Source organism: Molothrus aeneus, chromosome 7, assembly GCF_037042795.1.
Source record: "Molothrus aeneus isolate 106 chromosome 7, BPBGC_Maene_1.0, whole genome shotgun sequence".
In the NCBI taxonomy this organism is placed as follows: domain Eukaryota; kingdom Metazoa; phylum Chordata; class Aves; order Passeriformes; family Icteridae; genus Molothrus; species Molothrus aeneus.
In genome coordinates, this window is record NC_089652.1 from 4,801,320 (window position 1) to 4,825,330 (window position 24,011).

The 24,011-nt window shown below is 43.6% G+C and overlaps 1 protein-coding gene across 1 annotated transcript in view; it reads left to right on the plus strand.

Moving 5' to 3' along the window:
- Nucleotides 1-24,011, plus strand: part of ERBB4 (erb-b2 receptor tyrosine kinase 4) — a 590,120-nt gene that overhangs the window by 398,341 nt on the left and 167,768 nt on the right. Inside the window, exon 5 of the mRNA XM_066553839.1 lies at nucleotides 16,581-16,646. Coding sequence (XP_066409936.1) covers nucleotides 16,581-16,646 — 66 coding nt within the window. The remainder of the gene's footprint in view (nucleotides 1-16,580; nucleotides 16,647-24,011) is intronic.

A 24,011-nucleotide genomic window follows, 5' to 3' on the forward strand; every position in this document is an offset into this window, starting at 1 on the left:
GGCACCTTTTACCCCAGGAATTGTGAGGGCAGTGGTCCCTCACTGTCATAGTTGAGACAGAGACAATACAAAGCAACACACTCCATTTTCAGAAGGTTTCAAACCTAGTTTTATTATAGCATGCATGCTTTTTATACATTCTTACAAAACCCATAAGTTTATGCTTTACTCATTGGTCACCAGAGACAAACAAAGTGCTCATTGGAATAGGCACTTGCAGGTTTCTCTTATTTATCCTTCTTTCACTCTTGGTTTCTATGTCAACAACCTTGGTAGAAAATTCTTTCAGGGGTAAACATGGATCCTCTTATCAGACTTCTCTCTGGCTCACAGAAGTTGCTGTAAAACCTCTCCCACAGCTGGCACAGAGCTCCCACATGCAGGGACAGAGGCTGTGACCTGCCATGGGTGTCAGAATTTGTTACCTCATCCAAACACAGTTTGACACTCTGGCATCACTGGTGTTGTTTCCAAAAAAAACAAACCTGCCCAGAGGTGCCTACATGTCCAAAAGAGGAGTGCCCAGCCCAGAGAAGACCCCCATGCTTGCTGGGCTTTGCCATGGCCAGAGTGCCTGCAGCAGGTTGATGTGAATGCAGCGTCACACCAGGCACAGCTGGGCACCAGCGTGTGTGGGAGCTCAGGCACAGCCCTGCAGGGAGCTGCCACTGCAGGTGCCCATGCTGTTCCCTTCCCCAGCCAGCTGGGAAAGCTGATAATGGTCTGATTTCAGGGATAATTTCACTTGAACCCTCTCTTGCTGCTCCACTGCAATCAGCAGAGGAAGGCAAAAGGGTGGAGTGAAAGGAAGAGGCTCTGAAGTAAAATCAGTCCCCTGCCTCTGTGGCTATTTCATACCTTGGGTCTGCCAATTCTGGTGTGAGAAATAGCTACTCACTTTTCATAGTTTAGGAAGGTTTATTAAACCTTATCAAAAATACAACAGAAGACTGGATAAAGAAAAAAGGTTATGGTGCTGGGAGCAAAAGATTTTCCCCACCATGTGCTCAGCCCCCTCACAATGGAGGTTTTATCCTTTTTAACCCTTTAACCCCTCTCAAAGTTCCGTCCATCAACCCCTTCTTTGCTGTCCAGTGGTGATCTCTTCCTCAAATCCTGATTGGAGATCAGATGTCACCTTAGTGGCAAGCCAGCCCTCCCAGATGTCCCAGCTCCAGCAGTCCCTTGATAACCATGGGAGGGGGTACAACATAACTATAAATCTATAAAACTTTTCTTAACCTATATACATGATATTTGTCCATTAATTCTGAGAGTCAATCACAGCATTACTCATCTATCACACTGGCAATCTCCTTCATTCACATCAGTGCCAAACAGAAGGGAATATGGCCAGTGAACTCTGTGGCTAAAGCTCCTCTGATTCCCTTCTTCATGGGCTTTCATTGTCACATCAGTGCTGAGGAGCCTGTTGAAAAGGCCATGGTGTCTTAAACACTGACAGAAATCCTGCAGACATGTGAATCCTGAGTGCTGCTTCTCCTTTTTTCTTCGAGTTCTGATCAAATGCATGCAGGAGAGCTCATGTTGGAGGCCTCTGAGTGACACAGTGTCACCGTTCAGTGGCTGCTGACTCAGTGCTCAGATAAACAAACCCTGCACCAGGGACCACACGTGCTTCAGCTCGCCCTGGACACAGCCTCTGTGCCTGGCATTTTGACTCTCTCACACACACACACTGAAATATTTACACCTCCCAGTAATAGTAGCCTCCTCGAGCCAGGTCTCATAAGCTCTTGGGGGTCTATTACTCACCCAAGATAGCTCAGCTACCTTTGGAGGCTTAAAATCAGCAGGATGGCTTCTGTTGCAGCGTTGGGAACAAAAAGGTTTAATAAAGGGCAAAATAACAAACAGAGAAAAACCGAGCCAGGTTCAAGAGGTTCTTGCTCCTGGTAAAACCCCTCACAAAAGCTATTGGTTTCTTTGTTCTCTTCTTTTTCTAGTAAATTGTCCGGGTGGGACTTTTTGGCTCCTGTCCAATTGGCTATCCTTAAGTTTGAGGTGAAGTCCCCCAGGCCTATGAGATGCCTTTTTCACCTAATTGAGGAGAGAAACTTCTGGGCTTCTTTCCTTTTCGAGGGGACAAAGGATAGTTTTGTTACTCTGTCAACAGGGGGCACATTCCTATCCCTTCCCATTCTGCTATCTCGTAGCTGAAGCTTTTGGAATTAGTGCTAACTTGAAAGCAGCCTTCTCTTGTGTTTACCTGAATTCTGTGCTGCCAGCCTGGGGTTTTAGGCTGAGCACATCGCAATGGGAATCTCCAAAGCACTTCACTCTCCAAGGAACCACATTTTCCCTTTAGGTTTGCTTTATTGAAATAGTTTCTGCAACAACACTGAAAATCTATTTTCTCTCCTTCCACAAATCAGTCATAAATTCAAGCATTGACCAAACATGCTGAAGCTTTGCTTTGCAAGAGACTATTCCCCTGTCAGACATCCACTTTTTGGATTCAGTCCCTGAACTGAAGAGCTGCAGCTCTGCTCTTCAGAGGTAGAAACCCAGGGTGCAGCTCCTAGCAGGGAAAATAAATAAAGCAGGGACAAAGAATTAGGCTTCTTGCCTAAAATGCCTCCAGATTAGTAGAGATCTCTGAGCAGCTTTTGGGAGAGTCTCCAGGGAAAATCTGGCTGCTTTCATCTGTGTCTTCAGTGTTCTCCTCAGTTTTGTTGTTAGCAGGAGCTGGACAAGCCTCACATTTTGTCAGGTGAGCTCTTTTACGCCATTTGACCAAGACCGTAGTATTAAATGAGAATTTTCAGAGGAACTTTACTTGGAGCTTTTGTTTCGCAGAAAAGCTTGTAGAGTTTGAATTGTTGCATTGAGGTCACTTCCATAGCCAATAGCATGTTCAAATCAATCAATAATGCTCTTAAAAATACTGAAACTGTAGATGCTGTTCATGATAGAGTTGGTGACTGTTTGGGTAATATGGATGCAAAAATCACTCTAAAATTTTCAAGTTTAAAAAAAATTAAGTTGCTTTTCAAGGAGTTATTTTAAAAAATGCTGGACTTTTCTTGAAATTTGATTCAAGTATTTTCTTGAAACCAAGTTTTGCTCAGACTGAAGTGTAGTGAGATCTCTGGAAAAAATTCCCTTTGTCGATGTGGCTTTTTAACTGAGTGCCTGTCAGCTGTGAATAAAGCTGGAATTTTTGGCAAGGTACTTTTTCAAACAGAACAACTTCAGTTCCTTGCTCTTCACAGCGTGGTACTCCTCTGTCATTGCTTTGTGTCTAATTGCAGCCTGTGGAGTGAGAACAGCCCAGTTCTGAGCTGTGAGAAAGGAGAAAAGACTTGGTCTTCAGGGGTGTGCCTCAATAAATCCCTTGGTGTATTCCAGGGAAACACTGCTTGAAAACTCTCTTCCAAAACTTGGCTCTTCTTTGCCTATTGATTCATAGATTTTTCCAGAGCAAAAGGAGCCTTGAAACATTTTTAGCTCTATTTCCTGTATGCAGAGGCCTGGAGTATCAGCAGCTTGCCCGGTGTGGAGCTCAGTGACTTCTCTGAGCACAGCTCATCTTCCAGCCTGGCTTTGAGGTCCCAGTGGCCGTGGCCTCTGGTGCTCTGTGCACTCTCCTGGCACTGCCCTGGAGCTTTGCAGAAGTGCAGCCATCCCTCCAGAAATTGGTTACTTGCCAGTATTAAAAGGAATAATAGCAGCTGCCTTTATCTCTAACCTGAGCACAATTTTTATGTTGCATCTTGCACTTTCTGTGGCTGGCTCAAAGAGCTCTCCTAGCCAGCTTTTTCTCTCTGTGTACTGTGTCATCAGCTCACCTCCTGATATTCTTCCAGAAGCTGGACAGATGAGGCTCTCCCATCTCTCACAAGGAGGAATTTCTTTCCAGCCCCAGAGGAATTTTCATTGCTCATCAATGTAAACTGTGTATTTTTCAGTTTGCTTTTAGAAGGCTGAAGCCAAAGCATGTGTGGCATTTTATTCCTCTTATAACCAATAGAAGTAAAAATTAAACCCTTTGTGTTTCAGCTTCATGTGAATAATTTGGTGTTCAGGCAGTTCTGATATCTGTGTGCTCTAGAGACTCCTTTTTTTCCCCAGCAAATACAGCCTGTGTGTTCTGTTCTGAAATATGCAATCCTATGTTTTGCTCTGTAAAAGTCATTTGGTGTGAGTGAGTCCAGCTTAGCTGCCAGCCTGGCTCACTCTCTGATACTGGCTGCTCCTCACTAAAATTTGCTGGGATTTCACTCTTCTTGTCACCTGTACACTTTATTGCCTGGCATATTTTAATAATTTCCAAACCTTTGTCGGGAATATTAAGAAGTGTCAGTCCTGGGGATCCCTTGGGAGCAACACCCCAATTGTATTATAATTGCTCATTTACAGCTACTTTTGGAGAGTCCCCATTTAACTGGGTCTTAATGCATTTTTCATGTGTTTTATTAATATTGAAACATAGAGACAAATCTAATGAAATGTTTACCATTTAGCCAGTGCCTTGCACTTTAATTAAAGGAACAAAAAATGGACTTCCCAGCTGCATAGCTGCTTATGAAGTCAGCCTTCAGTGCTCCTGGCAATCCAAGCTGTCAGTGACCTTACCTGGGAGCAGGTGTCTTCGGAAGCATTACAGCTCAGTTTGACATCCTTATCCCTCTGTTTGCTTGATGGGAAACAGTGCTGGCTCTGTAATTTTTTTTCTTTTTTTTTTTTTTTTTTCTCTTTTCTTAGTTTCTTCTGTCACACTGTGAGTTGCTTTTTCAGGTTAACTTGCCCCCCAGCCCTGATAACTGAGCTTTAGTTGGGATGTGTTCTGCTGCCAGTTTACCACATGCTAGCAAAAGGAGTAATAGATTTCTAAAATGCACTTCTTTCAAATATTACAGAAATTGGAACAATCTGGTAGAAACTGAGTTTAGCAGATATGTTTTTATGTCAAAGTAATTTAAGGCAAGAAGCCCCTTACAATTTTTAAATTATTATAGGAGAAAATCAGCCATGTGGGTATGTGTACAATCTTTTCAACATATGTACTATATTCTTGTACTGTGTTTCACAAGGAGCATGGGTTGATATTTGCATGGAATTTTGTACAAGTGATAAGCTTTATATTCTCCCCTGGGTATTAAGAGTCTCTGTTTGGAGTTGCCAGCAAGGGATGTGGGTGAATTTGTGTGCAGGTGTTTATTGCAGCTACAGAATGAGGCCTGACAGGTGGGCAGCCCCTTGATTTAATGTTCAGTGGTGACCTTGTAATTCTTCACAGAGCACAGTAACTCAGCTTTTGTACCAGTAGGTGGGATATTACAAAAGAATCATTTTTACACTCATCTGGAAATTTATACTCAGGTCAGACCATTGGGTGTTTAACTCTGAAGTAATGATGAGATAGCTATGAAGAACAGGGGTTTGTCTGATCATTGCCATCTCTCCCAAAGGTCCTGACCTTGCACCAGTTCTCAGGTGTGCTGTGCCTAAACTGGCTAAAAATGCTGTTCATGTCCACACCAGTGTTTTCAACTGGGCCACCCAAAACAGCTTTCTGCACAGGACCAGTCCTGCTGCCCTTGGGAAGCCACAGCCACAGTGGTGAAATATGGAATCTTGAATCAGAGCAGGAAAAGGATGGAGTCCTTTCCCTCAGGTGTAAAAAAGCCATTGGTCAGTGAGGATTGAGGAGAGGTGAATGCAGCAAAAATAAAAGTACAAGGAAAGCTTTCCTTCAGACCAGTTGCTTCTGTAACAGGAGACAATTACATGTAAATCCTGAGTATTTGTAAACCAACCCCCCAGCCCTCAGTACCAGGACACAGATGAGATAACCGCATTTTGTCCAGTTATCCCTGCGAGGTATTCTGTGTTTTTTCCAAACACAAGGATTTTGCTCTGCAGAAGGCCAGAGTAACAGCAATTTATTTATGTATGCTGGTGAAAAGAAAAGAGGGAAGTGACTAATTCATGCTTAAAGCCACCTTTCAGAATAGCTAGTGTATCATTTTTGGTGTACATCTAAATTGGAAACTACCTACGGAGAAAATGGCATTGCAGAAAGTACACCCTGAAGACATTTGTTATTGCAGAGTTTGTTAAATTATAGCCTTTCATTGAGGTTATTACTTGGAGTTCAATTAACATTTTAAATGTATGTTTGGAGACCAGCAAACAGGGCCTCAGCAGACAGGTGGTCTGGGTACAGAACACGTTCCCTGCCACCAGCATCACCATGGCAAAGCAAAGCCAGGAGGAAAAGCTGTTCTTTTCCATAAAAAGCCACAAACATTTTGTGAAAGCTCCTTCCATGTGGCTTCACAGGCTTAAAGCACCACACTTCAGCAGCAGTTATGGTTTCATGGGCATCTCAGCTGGAAAGAAAATTTGTATCAGATAGACAGAAAGTCCCACATCTGCCTTTTGTTCAGGCTACATGGAAGCTGCTTTTCCTTCCATTAAGGAATCTCTAGTCCAGACATAATTTATTTCTTTACGTGGAACTGAAAGGCAAATACAGTAACAGAAAAAATTGATTTTAAAGAATAGTTTTTGCCAAGCAGATGTACCCGAAGATGGAGGAATACATGAAATCTAGTGCTACAATGAACTTGATTTACATTAGAGTGGCAAGCTGAACTGCTTGAAGTTGCCTGTAATTTTTTTTCCTCAGCCCAGAACAGTGTGTTTTAAATAAAGGGAATCAGTTTAGCTTTCTAGTAAATACCTTCAGCCAGCATTTTCAGAAGGGATTTGTCAGTTGGTGACTGCCCTTGAAAGAGATTTGAAAGGCAAGCAGACGTGGCATCTAATGGAAATACAACGCCTCTCACAGCTGAGTTACTGAATAAAAAGGAAGTAATGAACACAAATAAGAAAAAATAATGCTGTGAGGGACAGAACTCCTTATGCTGCCAGACCCCAGCAAAGTAACTGCTACAGACATGGGGATTTCCAAAGTCATGGGCACAGAGAAAACCAGCATTAACAGGTTCTGAAGAATCTCGGGCGTGGGCATCCCTTGGCACTGAGAAACATATTTTGCAAAAATGTAAACAAAGAATACTCAGCTGCAGAACCAGCCCCATCCCTGCCAAAGTGCTGAGCAGTTTCATTGAGTATCCCCCTTCCCTCTTTTAGCAGTTGCAGGGTGAGAGTCACTCACCCCATGGCAGAGGTCACCATGCTGATATATAAAATATTGCAGTGGTTCTGTAGGAACAGAACTGAAGTAGGGCTCCACGTGGTGGTGTGTAGCAAATGCTTATCTGTTAATGGCAACCTGTGTGTGCATAATGTATTACTGCACAGCACCTGTTTATGAGCAGATTGGTGTTCAAGCAGGGTATTGCACAAGGGAGAGACTTTCAGGCTGAATGAAAGCATTCCTCTCCATTTCAGGCAGCTTGTTTATCACAAGCACTGGTGTCTCTTGAAAGTGGGAAACAACCCCCAAATACTCAGAATATTTAAAATAGCCTAATTGCATGGTGATTGCTAGATTTGTAGCAAGTGGGTGGCTGGGATTGGTCTCTCACAGCAAGCTTCAGCTGCTCTCACAACCTGCCTTCAAAGAGCTGCTTAGGGAAAGGGGAAGGAAAGAAAGAGTATAAAATCAGCTGCTGAATAGTGTCTGCAGGATCTGGAAGCTGCTGTCTGCCTCCCACCCTGCATGTCCTCAGATGGGCTTGGTGGGCGCAGTGTTGGCACCACCCAGGTGGCTTCTCCCAACACCCTGCTGCCTTCATCAAACTCAAAACCACCCCAAGTCTTTGTTGCTATCACATCGGTGATTTTTAAGGATTTTGTTTGTTCTGTCTGTTCTGGCAGAAACTCTCAGAACTGTCCTGTGGACAGCCTGGCTAAAGGGCTCAGTCCACAGGTCTGCTCAAACCCAGGGCAGCTTCAGAGTCTTCCTTCTGTGACAGTCCCATCATGCCCAAAGCATCACCTCCTAGCAGATCTCTGATAACTGAAAATTGTCCAGGAAATTGTTTGAAATTTGTATGATCATTTTCATTAAATTTTTGTGAATAGCAAACATTAAATCTAAATATCAGAATATATGTCCAGCCATCATTTTCCAACAGAGAAGGGGCTTCTGTGATCCAAGTATTGCTTTGAAGTAATCAGTTTTGTTTCAAATAGCCAGAAATATATTTTTGATAAGCACATTAAGAGGCTTATCCAAACTTCAAAAACTGCCCTAAAACTGAACTCCAGATTTCATGGGAGTGAGGAATTCAATATAATTGAGTCAGAAGTTGATTAATACATTAGCAGTTCTAAATACACCCTGCCAGACTCTAGGAATACTACACGGGATCTAGAAAGAATAAAATTATTTTTAAAAGCCAATTCAATTTCAAGTTTTGATTTTCTTTCTTTGAGGTTATTACTTTCTTTAAAAAATGAAAACTTTATGTCCTTCTGTTGGAACTTTTTTACTACTTTGGCTGCATTACAGGAACATTATAAGAGGACAGTATTTTGACTGATGTGGCATTGACTGACTTGACCTGTTTGAGGAGCTTCTATTAAACCCACACAAAATCACCCTGAGCTGTGTTTGAGTTTGTTGAGAGCCTCCTCTGAAAAATCTCATCTAATGGTGCAGGAAGTTTTCTCACAGCGCTGCACATCCTCTCCCTCCAAAAAAGCAACTTATATCTCAGCAACTTCTCAGCTGAGCTGTGCATCAAGCAATAAGCGCTGCAGCTCCTATGGACAGAGACCTGGCTCCAGATTTATTCCAGACATGCTACAGGTGCCCATGTGCTCCCCTGCTCTTGGCTTGTTTGTGGGCTTGGATTTCCTGTGCTGTCACACCAGCAAAGTGCCAGGTCTGAGAGGCAGTGAGCTCAGGTAGGAAGGATGCAGGTGTTGCAGGTGTCAGTGCTGGGCATCACAGTCACTGCTGCTAAGACAGGAGATGTAGGCAGTTCCAGACAGCCCCATGCAGGGGGAAATGCTGAGCTGAATATAAAGGCATAGAAGATGTTGGCTTTCTGTGGTCTCTGTCTGCTGGAATCTGCAGTGGCTTCGTCTCACAGACCTGTCTTCTGCTCGCACTCAAATTTCCTCCTTAAGACAGGCTTTTCTCCCCTTTTTTCTCTTTCTTTTATTATCACCTCTGGGGTTCTTCAGGGTGTGGGGGAGCAGGGCTCAGTTTCCTCCCTGAAAATCTGTACGTCCTGGCTCTCACCTCCCAATGGAAACTACCCCAGGCTGGTCTTAGTTTTCATCTTTTCTACTTTATCTGTTGAAATTCTGAGTATTAAGTAACCGTTAATTTAAATACAGAAATAATCCTAGGGCTGCTCTGATCCATGGCTCCCCAGTGAGCACAGCCACCGAGCTGCAGCACGAGCCCAGGGATGGTTGTGTGCTGTGCCCAGCTCTGTCCCTTTGGGCTGGAGAGCTGTCCTGGAGAGGGATGGCTGCCAGCTCTGTGCTCTCCCCTTCCAGAGGGCAGCCCTAGAGTGTTTCTTGGCTTGCTCACCCGAGAGGGGAGAGCCTTCATCACAGGAAGCAAAGGAGAAAAAGAATGAGAGGAGTAACTCAGCACCCTGGGTGAGAGCTCACATGCAGGTGGTGGAGTAGCACCCTCTCCTTCCCCACAGAGGAAATAAGAGCTACTCCAGGATTTTGAAGGGGCCTGGGGTTGTGATCTGTGTGCTTTGGGGATGGTCCACTGGAGGGAATGTGTTTCACTCTGTCCCCAGTGTGCAGGGACCAGGCTGCTCTTCTGCTCCTGCCGTGCTGAGGGAGGAGGGGCAGTTACCTGTGGCTGATTTTTTAAACAATAGTGATTACAACGGAAGGATTCCTGAGGCTTTGTTGTTTTTGATGAGCCTGCCAACAGCAGGTATGACTTGACCTATCCTTTTAGCCTTCTGGCTGTGTCTCCCCATTTGCTCAGCATCCCTGTGTGCATGTTCAGGAAGGCATTTGATGCTGATTGGAACTAATTCACCATCACAGTGGGGGGAATTCACTTACATTGCTCTGTGCTAACAGCTATAAGCAGTGATAATTAATAGCTCCTAATTGCTTAATCAGTGTAAAGTTTTAGACTATGTCATATGTGAAGGTTTTTATTTTGTGTGGATGACTAAACCCCCAATTAATGCATCGAGTCACACAGCCTTACCAGCGCTGTCTGCTCCAGACAGAGAAAAATAACCAGTGTCTTCATTACCCCCCTCAGGTCCCTTTCTGTAGTCATTACTGTGGCCTGAAGACATTTTTCTGTAGCAGCTGCAGTAACGTTACAGTGAGCTCCCTATCAGCTCAGAGCTGTCAGCAGCAGATATGAATCCAGCAGCCTGAGCCCATTCGGTGCTGCTGACATGCTCTTCTTGACTTTCCATTTATTCCTTTACCCCTGGTGGCCAATCTCCCTTAAAATCAAAACTGTCTGCCACCAGTGGATCTGGCAATACTCTGTGATTTTGCAGTTCTCAACACACACTCGCTCCCTGTGCACACACAAGGCTCGTCTCCATCCCACATTACTCAAGGTAATGCATCCCTCTTTGGTATTCAGTTTTTGTTTTCTTTAGTGCTGGCTAAATTTTATCTCTGCTCTCTTTCCCTGCTCCCCCTCACGCTGTCCCTGTATCTCTTTCTGTGCCTGTCTTTCAGGGCCTATCTCTTGGATTGTTTTCATTTCCCAGACCTGTTTCCCAGGCCAGTTTCTTTTCAGCTGCTTGTCCCTGAGTCCCTCTCCATTTGTGTTTGTCTCTTTTCTTATCTGCTGAGGAAGATGAGGGGGAGATAGAGGTGTTGACTGGCAGAACTGGAACTCCCTGTTGGAAGTGATCGTGAGCAGGAGTTTGCTTCCACCCTTACAGAGCTCCTGGCTGGATGCATCCTTCTGCCAGGTGGGGTTGTGTCAGATTAGGCCATCCTTTAAAACTTATTTCTCATTCTGTTTCTCTCCCAACAATGTCTGAATTATTCTATAACATTTCTAAGTCAGCATTTCTTATCTCAAGGTTTACAAACAGATACATACTACATAAGTCCTCTGTCAAACTTTGAGAATTCTCTACAAATTCATTTCTCACAGGGTTGGGATCTAAGGGAAGGAGGGATGGATGGATGGATGGATGGATGGATGGATGGATGGATGGATGGATGGATGGATGGATGGATGGATGGATGGATGGATCCACAACAGGTGCTGTGCTTTTCCACAGTGTAGGTGCTTGTTTATTAAACCCTACATGAGTTTTCTCTGTAAAGGGATCCCATTCATATTTGTGCAGGGCATGGAGACTTCAGGGGAGAAGCAAAAGTACAAAGAGGAGACAGCAAAGTCAGTTTCTTACAATAAAAGCAACAATACCAATGCAGATACAGCTTGTTAAAGAAATATCTCAATTGTATGGGACTAATCCTTCTTTGGAAAACTATTTGGTGATAGATCCTTAGGTGAATTCATTTGACATGAGTGAAAGCATATAGTTTGTTAACAGTGGAAGAATTGACCCTTAGATTTCTGCATCCCATAATGCTTCTACAGAGGAAGAGAAAATGAGCACTAGATATTTCTATAACACATTTTCTTCTTTTACAGAAAGTTTTACTTTTTCTTGCAACGTGTGTCTCTCCTGCCATTAGGGAAGGAAATCCTGGGAAATGTGAGACTCTCTTAGGTAATTAACTTCCAAATCAATAGCAGAGATCTGAAGGCTAGCACAGGGCGGGTAGGAAATGCAAAATGATTTTTACCTAACAAAGAAGTGTGAATGAATGAATGAACATGTGACAATAGGAATAGTTAGACAAGGACAGGGAAAGCATTATGGCCTGATAAAGGCAGAACAATCCATCACAACAATAGTATCTTTAATTCTCCTTAATGCTGTGTTGCAGTGTTTGAATTACAGTTGGATTTTGTTATCTATGCATACACAGAACTAAGGAGTTTAGCTGCCTAGAAAAACAACACACAGGCCTATAAAAACCTTGTGACTCACCTAAGCCATGCAAAGAACAGCCTGGGACTCTTACCACAGAGTATACCTGGAATTTCTTGGACTTTGGGGCTGGTTATATCTAGAAACATCTCTCTGGCATCTCTAGCCTTTTTGCAGGAGTGAATTTTTTAGGCAAAAAGAGACTGCCTAAAACTGTGGCTTGTAACCACCTAAGCCATTTTATTTTGTCTGTGTTTTCTGCACTTCAGTATCAGTGTGTTGCAGGTATCCTAACACTGAATGCTGATTTACAACCAGATAGAAACCATCTGTAAATGTAAGCTTTGTGCAAAGTGAGACATTTCTTCTCTTATTTCTGCTTTCCTTCTCCTACTGAGAGGGGTCTGCTCGAGGCAGCTGGCAGAGCTGATAGGGAAGAAGCAAGGTTTCTTCTCTGTCTGACACTGAGCTTAGAGCTGAGAGGAGCACTTCATTTTTCTTGTCTCTTCAGCAGCTTAGTCCTTTGTGGTTTTACTGTTTCTGAAATAATAAAGTCAGTCTGGAGTCAAAGGGAAGCCCTTCTCAATTCTCAGGAAAATACAAGGATGAAGTAACCTTGGTCTTTCCCAAGCTAGTGAGCAAACATTTTCTGCTGGTGACTTTCCCTGGCTGGGAAAGCAGAAGCATTTCCCACAAATAAAACTCTATCCTGCAAATGACAAGGAAGGTGCTCTGCCCAGAGTCCATAATTCAGATCTGGGAACATCTTAGCCAAGGGCCAAGATAATTAGCTAAGGGAAGACAGCCCAGGAGACAAAACATTGGTTTTCTCTGTGCAATTTGCCAAAGCTAAATTAATTCTCATGTTCCAGTGGGAATCTGCCTTTTCTTAACCTAGATTTCATTACAAAACCTGTGAAAATTATGGAAGTCTCCAAACTGGCACTGTGTGTACAAAACAATGCTACTGTTCATGAGCAGAAATGTACTCCAGTGTCCCAGTTGTAATGGGGAGGTAGGTTTATTTTTGTAGGTTCTTTCCTTCCTTATCTTGCTTGGAAAAGGAAAATGTGCCTTCACTAATGTGGAGAATCAAGTAAATGGGCCAAGGTTGTGCCCTGCAGAGAGGGTTTTTTTTTTTTTGCCAAATTCTTTTAGCCCTTTCTGCTGTATGTTTAGAATATTTTAGACACAAGGAATAACAGGAATGATTTACACCACAAATTGTTTCATAGTTTTTTCTTTTCAAATCTGTTGCCTCACAGTCTAAAAATCTTAAGAAATATATACAGGAAGATCTGTGAGTAGTGGTATAATTCCTCCAAGGGCCTTGTCAACCTTAGGGCCAATACATTTATTATCATTTAAGCCTGACATACTGATCTCATTGTGAGACCTGCTCCTCACATGAGTGGTTGTAATGCTCCTGAGTGTGTATGTTGACTTCCACAGGACTATTTCTGTCTTAATTTTGCAGAGCTGGTCTTTAATGTGTTTCAATCTGTCCTTATTACAGGACAGATTTTCCCTTAGTGGGGAAAACCTGGTGAAATACAGAAGGATGTGAGGGCAGAATCTGGATCAGTTCATACTGAGAGCAAGGAAAGTTATTTTTTCTCTTTAAAACAACCAAGCCAATATAGATACACTATTTGGAGGGAGTTTGGTTTTTAATTCTCAGTATATTTGACCTTCAAAAGGACACAAAACAATGCATTTCAGAGGTGTGCTGCCTACAAGCTCAGCTCCTGGTAGTGTCTGTACAGCTGAGAAAAGTGAAAACAATGAAACAGACACTTTTTAGTTCCCAGTGAGAAAAAAGGAAACTGGCAGCCTTTTCTTGCTTTATTGTTAAATATCTCTATTTAAATGCAAATCATCATCTGACACTGCCAAACAAAGTCATGTAACAGCAGCAGGCATGCAAGTTAAAAAAAATTTTAAAATGATGTTTTGAAGATGCTGAATTGCTTTTATTTCCAGGAGGAATAGAGGTGGCTGAATAAATTTTTGGCTGCATAGCGAGGCGAGGCTCAGCACATAGGTGCTTCAGATATAAGGATTTGTATTTTAAGTACAACTTTTACAGAGGTGTGGGCAGGCTCTCTAGTTAGGGATCACTTGGAGGGATGCTGAAGTTTCTTCTGTGTTATCCCACAGCAGTATTACAGTGGAAAGCCAAGTGTTTACAGAATGTTTTGGGACAAAAAGGGGCAGGAGCAGCCAAATTGCTGCCTTATTGTGCCTCAGGAATGTGTATTTACAAGTGACCTGTGCTTTATGGTGCTGTGTGCAGGGTCTCCAGCTTCCTCCCTGAGCACCACACCTCTGAGCCCAGAGAGGGATGAGAATGGACCTCAAGGAAGGACTGGGATAGAGGAGAACCTTGCCTGAGGAGCCCACGTTGTGAGTGGGTTGTGGCTCCTGAGCTGCCCCAGCAGGGATGGGAGGGTTCCCTGAGTGTGCATCCATCCTGCTCCTCCTGCTGATCAGGAGTAGCTAGTTAATAAAACCCACCTCCAGGGGAACATTTCTATTCAGTTCAGCAAGTCCCAAAATCAGCTAACAACCTGTATCTTATCAAGGCTCATCTGTTAAAATTCTTCCTTTAATTTGCTGTTTACCTCACTATTCTGAGCTTTCATTCTTATAAATCAGTGTGGATATATTTGCTTTCTGTGCAGGGTTCCAGTAGTCTCTTAATAATCATAATAATCGTTATTACTGATTAAAGTTGCATTATTCATGCCAGATGGAGTGCCCTCCCTGTCAGCCAGAATGAGTTTGCATTTATGTAGTTATAGTACATTTGTGATCTAAATAAACAGATGGTAGAAGGTGACAGAGAATTATGTGCTGGTGATATCAGCAACAATGTTTCCCAAGTATAATTGCTTTAAATGAACATGAATGCAACAAGGAGCTGGTAGCTTTAACAAGGTAGTTGGCATTCAGTGTGGTAATTACCAGGCAGCATCATCAATAGCACCAGGAATGCCAGGGGAGGAATGCTGGCTTTGAAAAATTAGTGACAGAGAGTCTGACTTCACATGGCCATCAGGGTGGGTTTGCTCAGCTCTGTAACATCTCACAGGTGTGGGCACGCTGCTGTAAGAGGGGCAGTGTTTATCTTTAGGGTGATCCAGCCTCAGCTGAGAGACATTTTGCATTTTCTCCAGCGCCAACTCCCATCAGGGCACATGGCAAGTATTTGATTTAGTGTAATGGAGCAGTGTTAGCAGCAGCAGCTGTTAATACACGATTGAAAGGATTGAACCTGGATCAGGTTCAAAGGGGAAATTCACTTAACAGAATCTCAGCAGTACTCAGTGATGTATAAAAGTTTAATCAAACACAAGGTTGGCTTCCTGCGATCAAAAGCGCAGCGATAAGGACTGTGCAGAGTCTTCCACAAGATTTACATTGGGTGTCTCACTCACCCCATCAGCTCTGGCTTTGTGAAGGGCAGGCCTGCCTGCCCCTCAGGCACTGCCACACCTGGGAGTGTGCCTGGACCTTGGCCATGTCCAGATGGCAGCCATGGAATGGGGTCTCCCTTCCCTCTCAGCCCTGACGGGTGTGGGACTGTCCGAGTGCTCTCTCCTGTGGTGCTGAAGTGCAGCCAGAGGAGAACATTCCAGCTCTTCTCCTTGCTTGCCAGTCCCTCTCACATGGGTCAGCATTTTGCCATGACATGGACACATGAACTGAACTCCCACCTCAGTCCAAGTGGATTTCAGTCACTAATTACTAGGTAGATCATAAAAAGCTTCTGTTGCTAATGCTTCTTCTTACAGCTGTGTTTTACAGTGAAAGCACCTACAGTTCTTTTTCTTCAGGGACTAAACCTGTCAGTGTAGGCACAGAGTTTGTGGTGATTGGGAGTGGGGCTGGGCCCAGCCTCATCCCCAGTGGGCACAGCTGTGCAGGACAGGTGAATGCTATTGAAGGGAACGAGCCATGGAGTGCCCAGGGGCACTGAGCAACCACCAAAGGGAACAGAGGGCACACAGGTGCAGTGCATCAACAGGAGGGGATAAAAGGTTGGGCTGAAGAACAAGAAGGGCAGATGCTTGCAGCCTGCTGAGTGCCCTGGTGTTACTGTGTGTGGGCAGGTGCCTGAAGCTTTCTGGAGAGGTGAGGTGTTCCTGTGTATGGGCAAATGCTTAAAGCCTTCTGGAATTGTGTGGTGATGCTCTGTGCATTGTGGCTGTCTCAACTGTGACAATTGTTCAGATGAAATTGGACAGGAGGTAAGTACCTGTATAGCTTTTCCTGCATAGCCTCTCCTGCATCTCCTCTCCTGTGAAGGAATCAGCAGCTTTTACATAGGCTGTGGAAAGCAATAGTGATGGCACTGAGTGATGACATTGTTCCTCAGTCCTCCAGACTTGCTCATACTTCTTTTTGGTTTAAAATGTCTGTGTCATTATGCATAGAAAAAGGTATTTAGAGTATAAAGCATTTAGATAAGTACCTGTATTTCATAAAAGTTTGACACCAGGTCTGGTGTTTTAGTTGGGCCTTTTTTATAGGCACTGTTTCAACCTTGCTGTAGTATAAAAACCTTTCAAAGACAAGGTGGACTCTCATCTTTTCATTTGCTGGATGTTGAAGGAATGAAAGGAAGGCACATTTCCAATCTCTCTCTTTCTGTCTGTCCTGCAGGTGGTCGTTGCCACAAGTCCTGTACAGGACGGTGCTGGGGACCCACAGAGAATCACTGCCAGACCTGTAAGTGTGTAAGAGTGAGGAACAAAGGGCTGGAAAACAATGTAGCAGAGATCCTACTTGTTTTTTCTTTCAGTTGTGAAGGGATACTCTAAATTCTGGGTTCAGTATAACTCTAAAATGTACCAGGGTTTTTTTCCCCCATATATTTTTATCAATAGATTATTTGCCTTTTTTTCCCTACCCATGTGAATGATATGTTTCTTTCCTCCCTTGGGATTTCTAAAACTCCTTATGCTAACTTGAATTTTCTTTGCAGTACTGGGTGGCAACATGTAGCATGGCTCTTGAGAATATTGATGGCAGATTTGGAGCTCTTTAATGACCACCTGACATGGCAGTGTTCCTGATGCCAAAATACTCTGTTAATTTCAATGGTAGCCTGGGAATATTATCTTGCAGAACTGTTTTCTTTATAATAACTTCAGAATATATTTGAATTGTACTGAAAGAGAGAATAATAGTTTTTTTGTGAAAGAAGTAGTAAGTGAAGGGTCAGTCATGCTGTGTTTCTGTCCTTGTGAATTTAGAGACCATGAAAATGAATTCCTTCTTCCTTCCTGAAGGAGCTTTAAGTTCCTTCACATAGGCACAAAAGAGCCAGAAGTACAGTCACAATATTAGCAGGTAATAATAAAAGAGGAGAAAGTTGAGGGCTGTTTTTTCTACAAGTTTTTTTTCTTTTTCCTGCTTACAAGAGGGTGAAAACCAGTTGCCTTTACTGGAATCACTCTCCCTGGGAAATGAAGTGGTTGCTGGGAGCTCCCCCACAGAACACTTTCCCAGCTTATTTCCTTGGCTGAGCTGTAAATGGGAGGAAGGACTGTGACAAATGAGCCACTCCCAGGGGAGCACCCCAAGTAAGCTCTGAGCTAAGGAGAGTCAGCCCAGAGTCATCTGCCTCTTTCCTGGGACTGGGTAGGAACAGTGCAGAGATGCTGCTTTTGGGGGTGTTTTTGGGGGTTTTTTGGTTGGTTTTTAGTGTCTTAGAGTAAGAGATAGGATGGAGTTAGAACTGGCAGACAGCTTGAGGTGAATGTCTGATGAGTCTGAGCAGGAAATCCAAGCTGCCCTGCTGCCCCAGTACCTGCAGAGACCCTGCCAGGAGCTGCTTTCCCTTTAGGAGCATCAGCTGATTCTGCTGGAGAAGTTGCTCACAGTTACAGCTGTGTTCTTGTATCAATGCTTCATATTTATCTGCAGGCATGGTTAAAACCCCCTCAGGACATACTCTAGGACTAAGAGAGAGTGATGCAGAGCAGATTCTTCTTTGTCTGAATTGAGCTGGGACATCTCCTTCCTCTGCTTGCAGTCTTTATGAAGGCACTGAGGAAGTCAGTGTTCCTTAACCAGGAAAAGAAGTAGATTCTGGGTTGTGTGCTTAAGTAGATAATGGAAAGGGACTTAAACCCTACCTGACCAAATTGTTTTATATCATGATTAGAATTAATTCGTGTTGGTTTTTTTTTCCCCTCTGGCCTGATGAGAAACTTGTTTTTCTGTTAAAACTAGTAACTTTGTAAGAAGCTGCATAACCCATCCAAATGGGTAGATTTATTCAGGCCTTCTGTGGTTATCGTATCCAAGAATAGTTTAAAATAGTTCTTTGCAGTTATGTTCTGTAAGGAGCCCATGATGCTGGTTCAGGCTGTGTCTCCAGCCTCATGGCAAGTCCAGCTGTGTTCCTGCAGAGGTCCATGTGGCAGGATCAGCTCCCATGGTCTCAGCCTGCTCTCAGATAAGGGAGCTGATTGGTGGATTAAAGTGGAATTAACAGGGAGGGAAGAGCTTGTCTGCAGGGCTGGGAAGGCAGGAGCTCAGCAGGGCTGCACAGAAGGCTGGCTCCAGGAGTGACAGCTCTCAGTGGCTGCCCTTGCAAATCCAAACAGTGGGGGGACAGGCTAAGGCACAACCGTGGGGTTAAAATATTAAATTAAGAAAAGCCATAACCCATCCAAGTGTCAGGGAGATACACAGATCACACTCTTCTTCTTGAGTAGCTACTCCACAACCTTCAAGCCCACTCTGAGGGTCAAGGACAGGAATTAGTTTTACATCACAGACTTCTTCTCTGCCTCCATGGCCTCGCTGCACCTTGGACAAGCAGCAGCGTTGAAGGAAGAGGCTGGCAAAGGGTATTTCTTCATTGGGTTTTTGCACAATGTTTTCCTTCAAAATGAGTGAAGCAAAGAGAGAGAATTTGAGTAGGGGCTCAAAACATAAAAATGCAAGTGGGATTATGCTTTTTCTGCCTTAATGTATGATTTTAAAAGACATACCTGGCTTTTGGGCTCACAAATGTTGTTAGATACAAGCTGTGTTGTGCACACTGTGTCTACCTTAACCCTGTCACCTTGGATGCACTTCTGTCCAACACATGTAGGAAAATGCTCCAGCAGTGCTACATCCAGTGCCAAACCATTTTGATCCTAGAAACAACTCAGAGCTTCATTTTGATAATTTCTTTCTTTTTTTTATTGAGGATTGAAGCAAAAAAATTTAATGAGCCCCCCTCCCAAGATAAGATTTAAATTATTTTCCTGGGAAAGGATAAAAAATGAAAGATCTTAATCCGTGTCTTTCATTTCAAATTACATATGGAAAAAAACCAAATCCCTTTGTTTTTTTCATGAATATCATCTACCTAGCTGCTTATGTTGCCTTCCAGCAATGTCTTTGTTGCTAAGTCTGTCTGAAACACCACCTGCATCTAACTCTGTTCTAATGTCTCTCTAAATGTGACAAGAAAATTCATGTATTTAAGAAGACAATTAATAGGAAATTTAAGCCAAGCTGTTCTGTTAGAAGATAGAGAAGATAAAATTCAGGATGCTGTTATACACAGTTAGCAATCCTTTTTACTTTTATAATTAAAATATTAGTAGATGCTAATAGGAGGGATTTGAAATTGAGATGATATAACTTGTTTCAGTGTCAGGAAAATCTAATATGAAAATACTTTAAAAAAGACTCTGTTTTTCAAATTGTTTTGGGCACACACTGAATAGAATGCAAACCACTTTAAAAAATAATAACAAATGCCTTTGGAAGTTACTAATTAAATTTGAAAATCTATGGTTAGGTTGTTAAAGTTTTTGCTGTTCATGTCTATTAAGAGTTTGATGCAGAAATTAAAACTTTTACAATTCAATATATTATTAAAGTGACAGATTATGCACTTTTTCCCAGAGGACTGTAACTGAAAACACAACAATCTAAATTAGAATATAGACCCAACTAAGGGAATGCAAAAAACCAAATATAACCTATAAATCAAACCTGAAACACAAAACATGTAGCAAGTGTCAAGTGCACCTTGACTCTGTGTAGGCACAGGAGTGTGGTCAGGGCACAGCTGTATTTATATTGTCCTTGTGCAGCTGGTGTTGCTGAGAAGGTGCCAAATTAGAGCAGCCAAAGGCAAGCAGGATCCTGGTGGGGCACGAAGAAAGAGCTGAACCAGCAGCTGGGATCAATCAGGGAAACCCACACTTCTGCTTGGAGCCAGCATCTTTAATTAAAACCCTTGTACTGCTTTAGTAACTTTGCATGTTGGGAACACTTTCATTGATTTCAGTTACTTCCCATTTTTGCACTCATGGATTGGTATTGTCCTGACACAATTAAAGATGAGGGGAAAATATAAAGGAGACTGATCATTTGCACGTGTACATGAAGTGGTCATTTCATCACAGTTTATTGCAATGAAATGTTGGTAGAAGTTGACAGTCTCACCCAGGAATCCATCTCAATGCACAGCAAATTTTTCAGGACTTGGGTGTTTATCCTTTGGTCCTGGCCCTGACTGTGACAGTTCTGTGCAGTTGAACCCTCCAAATCCTTGGGATCACGCACAGGATCTGTAGGAATCCAGGCAGGTAGTTGTGCTGACCCTCAAAAAGTCTAATTTGAAGCTTGGGGTCTCAGCTGGGATTAGTGAAGCTCTCCTCACTATTGTGTTGGGTGAAGATATGAGTGCCAGGCACCTGAAATGCCAAATAGTTTGACATTTTGGGAAACATTTATAATTCAGATAGGTCTTGAGTTACAACTATGAAATCAATTTATTGTATTGGGGGGGGGAAGCTTGTTCTCTTTTAAACCAGTGCAGCTAGGGGTTACCCCTTGAGAATGATTGCAGGAAGCTGAAGTGGTGAGTGGTGTTTATTGGCATCTGAGCAATCAGATTGTTTCAGGCCTTCAGAAAATAGACAGAACTGCCTTGTGTTTATTTGGCTTGGGGAAAGACCTTAAGTCGTTAAGATCCAGAGCCTGCCAAGCTCATTAATGTCTTGGTGTGTGTGGTGCCACTGAAGACACCTGACAGGTTCTCCATAGACCTGGGCCTTCAGTAGCAGCTATAGTGCAAATATGGCACACAGTGAAGCAGGAGATAGATAGGATATCTTCTGGCCTTTTCCTAGAACAACACACTGGCATTTCTGTGGGCATTGTTTGTTTTCCCTGAAAAATAAACAACTAGGGAAGAACAGCGAAAAACCTTTGCTTTAATTAATTTCGCTTCAGAAAACCCACAGTGTTCCCTATCCTTAACAGCATGGTAGAGGCCCTCTTTGAGCTGGTGTCTAACCAGAAGCAAAATGTGCTTTTTGAAGGCATCCAGTTCAAATATTGTGCTGAAGAGAGGAAAGAGAGGGCTGTGTTCCCCCACATCAGCCCTGGTGTGAATGGCCCATCCAAGATCAACCCCAAAACCTTGATTTTATCAGCACTGTGGTCCAGCCAACTGAGCTGTTCCTCCAGGAGGAATCAGTGGCTCCATGGACAGGGTGGATGTTGTGGCCCACACCCAATAGCAGCTGGTTCTGGGTAGATAAATCAGAGATTAATTTGGTGGCTCAGGATTACCCACACAGAGGGGCTTTACGCCAAAACTTCCTGGGGTTTAAGTAGAATGTCCAAGAGCTGTGGGGCACAGCAAGGATTGCATTTAGCAGTGGGCTCCATGCATGGCCTTGAGGCACAGCCACGAGGTAAAATGTGTCTGTGGCCATGTCAAAACACAAGTGCCATGGTGAGGGGGTGGCAGAGCCTTTGGGTGGTGGCCCTTGGCTCCAGGAGCAGCTGCTCCCTGGGCAGTGGCACAGGTGACCACAGAGGGTTTGGGTTTTGGGGTGAACTGAATGGCCTCTGTGCCCTCCACTGGGAATTTGGGCCTTCCTTCAGGTCAGGGTAAGGCTGGGATTTGCCTCTCTGTGAGGCACACAGTGCCCAGTCCAGGGCAAATCCTGATCTGGTGGAAAACAAGACACACTCACAGACTAGGGAAGGAATTTGTTCATTTTCATGAGCCAAGACTGTCACACAGTGTGCTGGTGGCACACAGCCACAGGTGCCATTGTTTCACATCTGTCTTAATGTTTATCAATACTGTCACTTAAATAAACAAATCTTTTTAATGTGCTTCTCTGGCAGTGTTGACAGTAAGTGCCTTCACAGAATTTCCCAAATTCCTCAAATTAGATTGCAAAACCACAAAAGCCTTTTCTTTCTCTCTGGGGGTTTTCCTCTGGTATCAGCAAGATGAAAATGCTCTGAAAGTGCATTGTTTTATTCTGTAGATCACAAACAATCCCTTCTCTTTAGTTATTTACATTTTATGTCCTAAATAAATATGTAGCAAGAACTTTCAGCATTACCTTAAGTATTTCTGGCAAGTAGTGAAGGGATTTTGGATCAGAACGTACTTATAAAGCTGATACTTATACATTAAAATAGTAGAATAGAGCAGAAAGTTGGATGGAATTTTGTTTTTTCTTACTTCCTGAAAAGTGTTTTTCATCAAGAAGTAATTAAATGCTTTTAAAAAAAATAGGTGTTGAAGGTTAATTGCAGAAGTGTATCATCCCAGCTTTCATCAAAAGACAGCTGACAGCATGGTAGGCAGTGGTGGCTGGTTTAGTTTGGATAATATTAATTTCTTTTTCCATAAAATAAAGATTTCAGCCGAGTGAGGGAGGGGAGGTGGATGGGCCACTGGGTGACCATTCTTTGCACAAGGTTAAGCTCTCAGTGGTGTGGAACAATCCAGCTGGTAGATGTCCTTGCTCCATTCTGTGAATGAAGGCAGGATTGTGTTAGTTAGAAATAGCAAGCGGTGTTTCCAAATGTGCTCCAAGGTTGCAGTTTGTTCTGCTCCCATTTGCCAAAGGGATTGCCACCAAGGGCAGCCTTTAGCTGTGACACTGGTGGTCTCACTCTGAATTTCATTCATTTATTCTGTGTTGCTGTTCCTGGTGTGGAAAACTCATGCAACTGGTGGGCTCTTCTGTTATTTCTGGGGGTAGGGGAGACAATGTCAAAACCTGTTTTAAAAAACTAATAATTTGAGAGTAATATTCCTTAGGAATTTCCAAGGGTAAGAGGGCACACTAAAAATTCCTTTTCCACAGTCCTTGAGCAATATGTGTGGCCATAAAGAGGGGATCATGCAGGCGTTTTGGATACAGATACTGTGCAGATACTGTGGATACAGGTGTCCTGAAGATGTTCTGGATACTGGTCTCCTGCAGGCATTCTGGATACAGATGTGCAGATGTTCTGGAATACAAGTGTTCTGCAGACATCCTGCATCAAGAGAAATATAGGTTGGATTTTAGGAAGAGGTTTTTCACTGTAAGAGTGATAAAGTTCTGGAATGGTTTGCCTGGGGAGGTGGTGGAGTCACCATTCCTGGATGTGTTTAAGAAAAGCCTGGATGTGGTGCTGGGTGCCAGGGTTTAGTTGAGGTGCTGGGGCATGGGTTGGACACAATGATCTTGAAGGTCACTTCCAACCTGGTGCTTCTGGGAATTCTGGAATACAAATGTCCTGTAGGCATCCTGGATGCAGGTGTTCTGGGTCCAGGTGTCCTGCAGGTGTTCTGGGTCCAGGTGTCCTGCAGATGTTCTGGATCCAGGTGTCCTGCAGGTGTCCTGCAGACGTTCTGGATCCAGGTGTCCTGCAGGTGTCCTGCAGATGTTCTGGATCCAGGTGTCCTGCAGACGTTCTGGATCCAGGTGTCCTGCAGGTGTCCTGCAGATGTTCTGGATCCAGGTGTCCTGCAGGTGTCCTGCAGATGTTCTGGGTCCAGGTGTCCTGCAGATGTCCTGCAGACATTCTGGGCCCAAGTGTCCTGCAGATGTTCTGGATCCAGGTGTCCTGCAGACGTTCTGGATCCCGGTGTCCTGCAGGTGTCCTGCAGACGTTCTGGATCCTGGTGTCCTGCAGGTGTCCTGCAGACGTTCTGGATCCCGGTGTCCTGCAGGTGTCCTGCAGATGTTCTGGGCTCCAGGTGTCCTGCAGGTGTCCTGCAGATGTTCTGGGATCCAGGTGTCCTGCAGGTGTCCTGCAGATGTTCTGGGATCC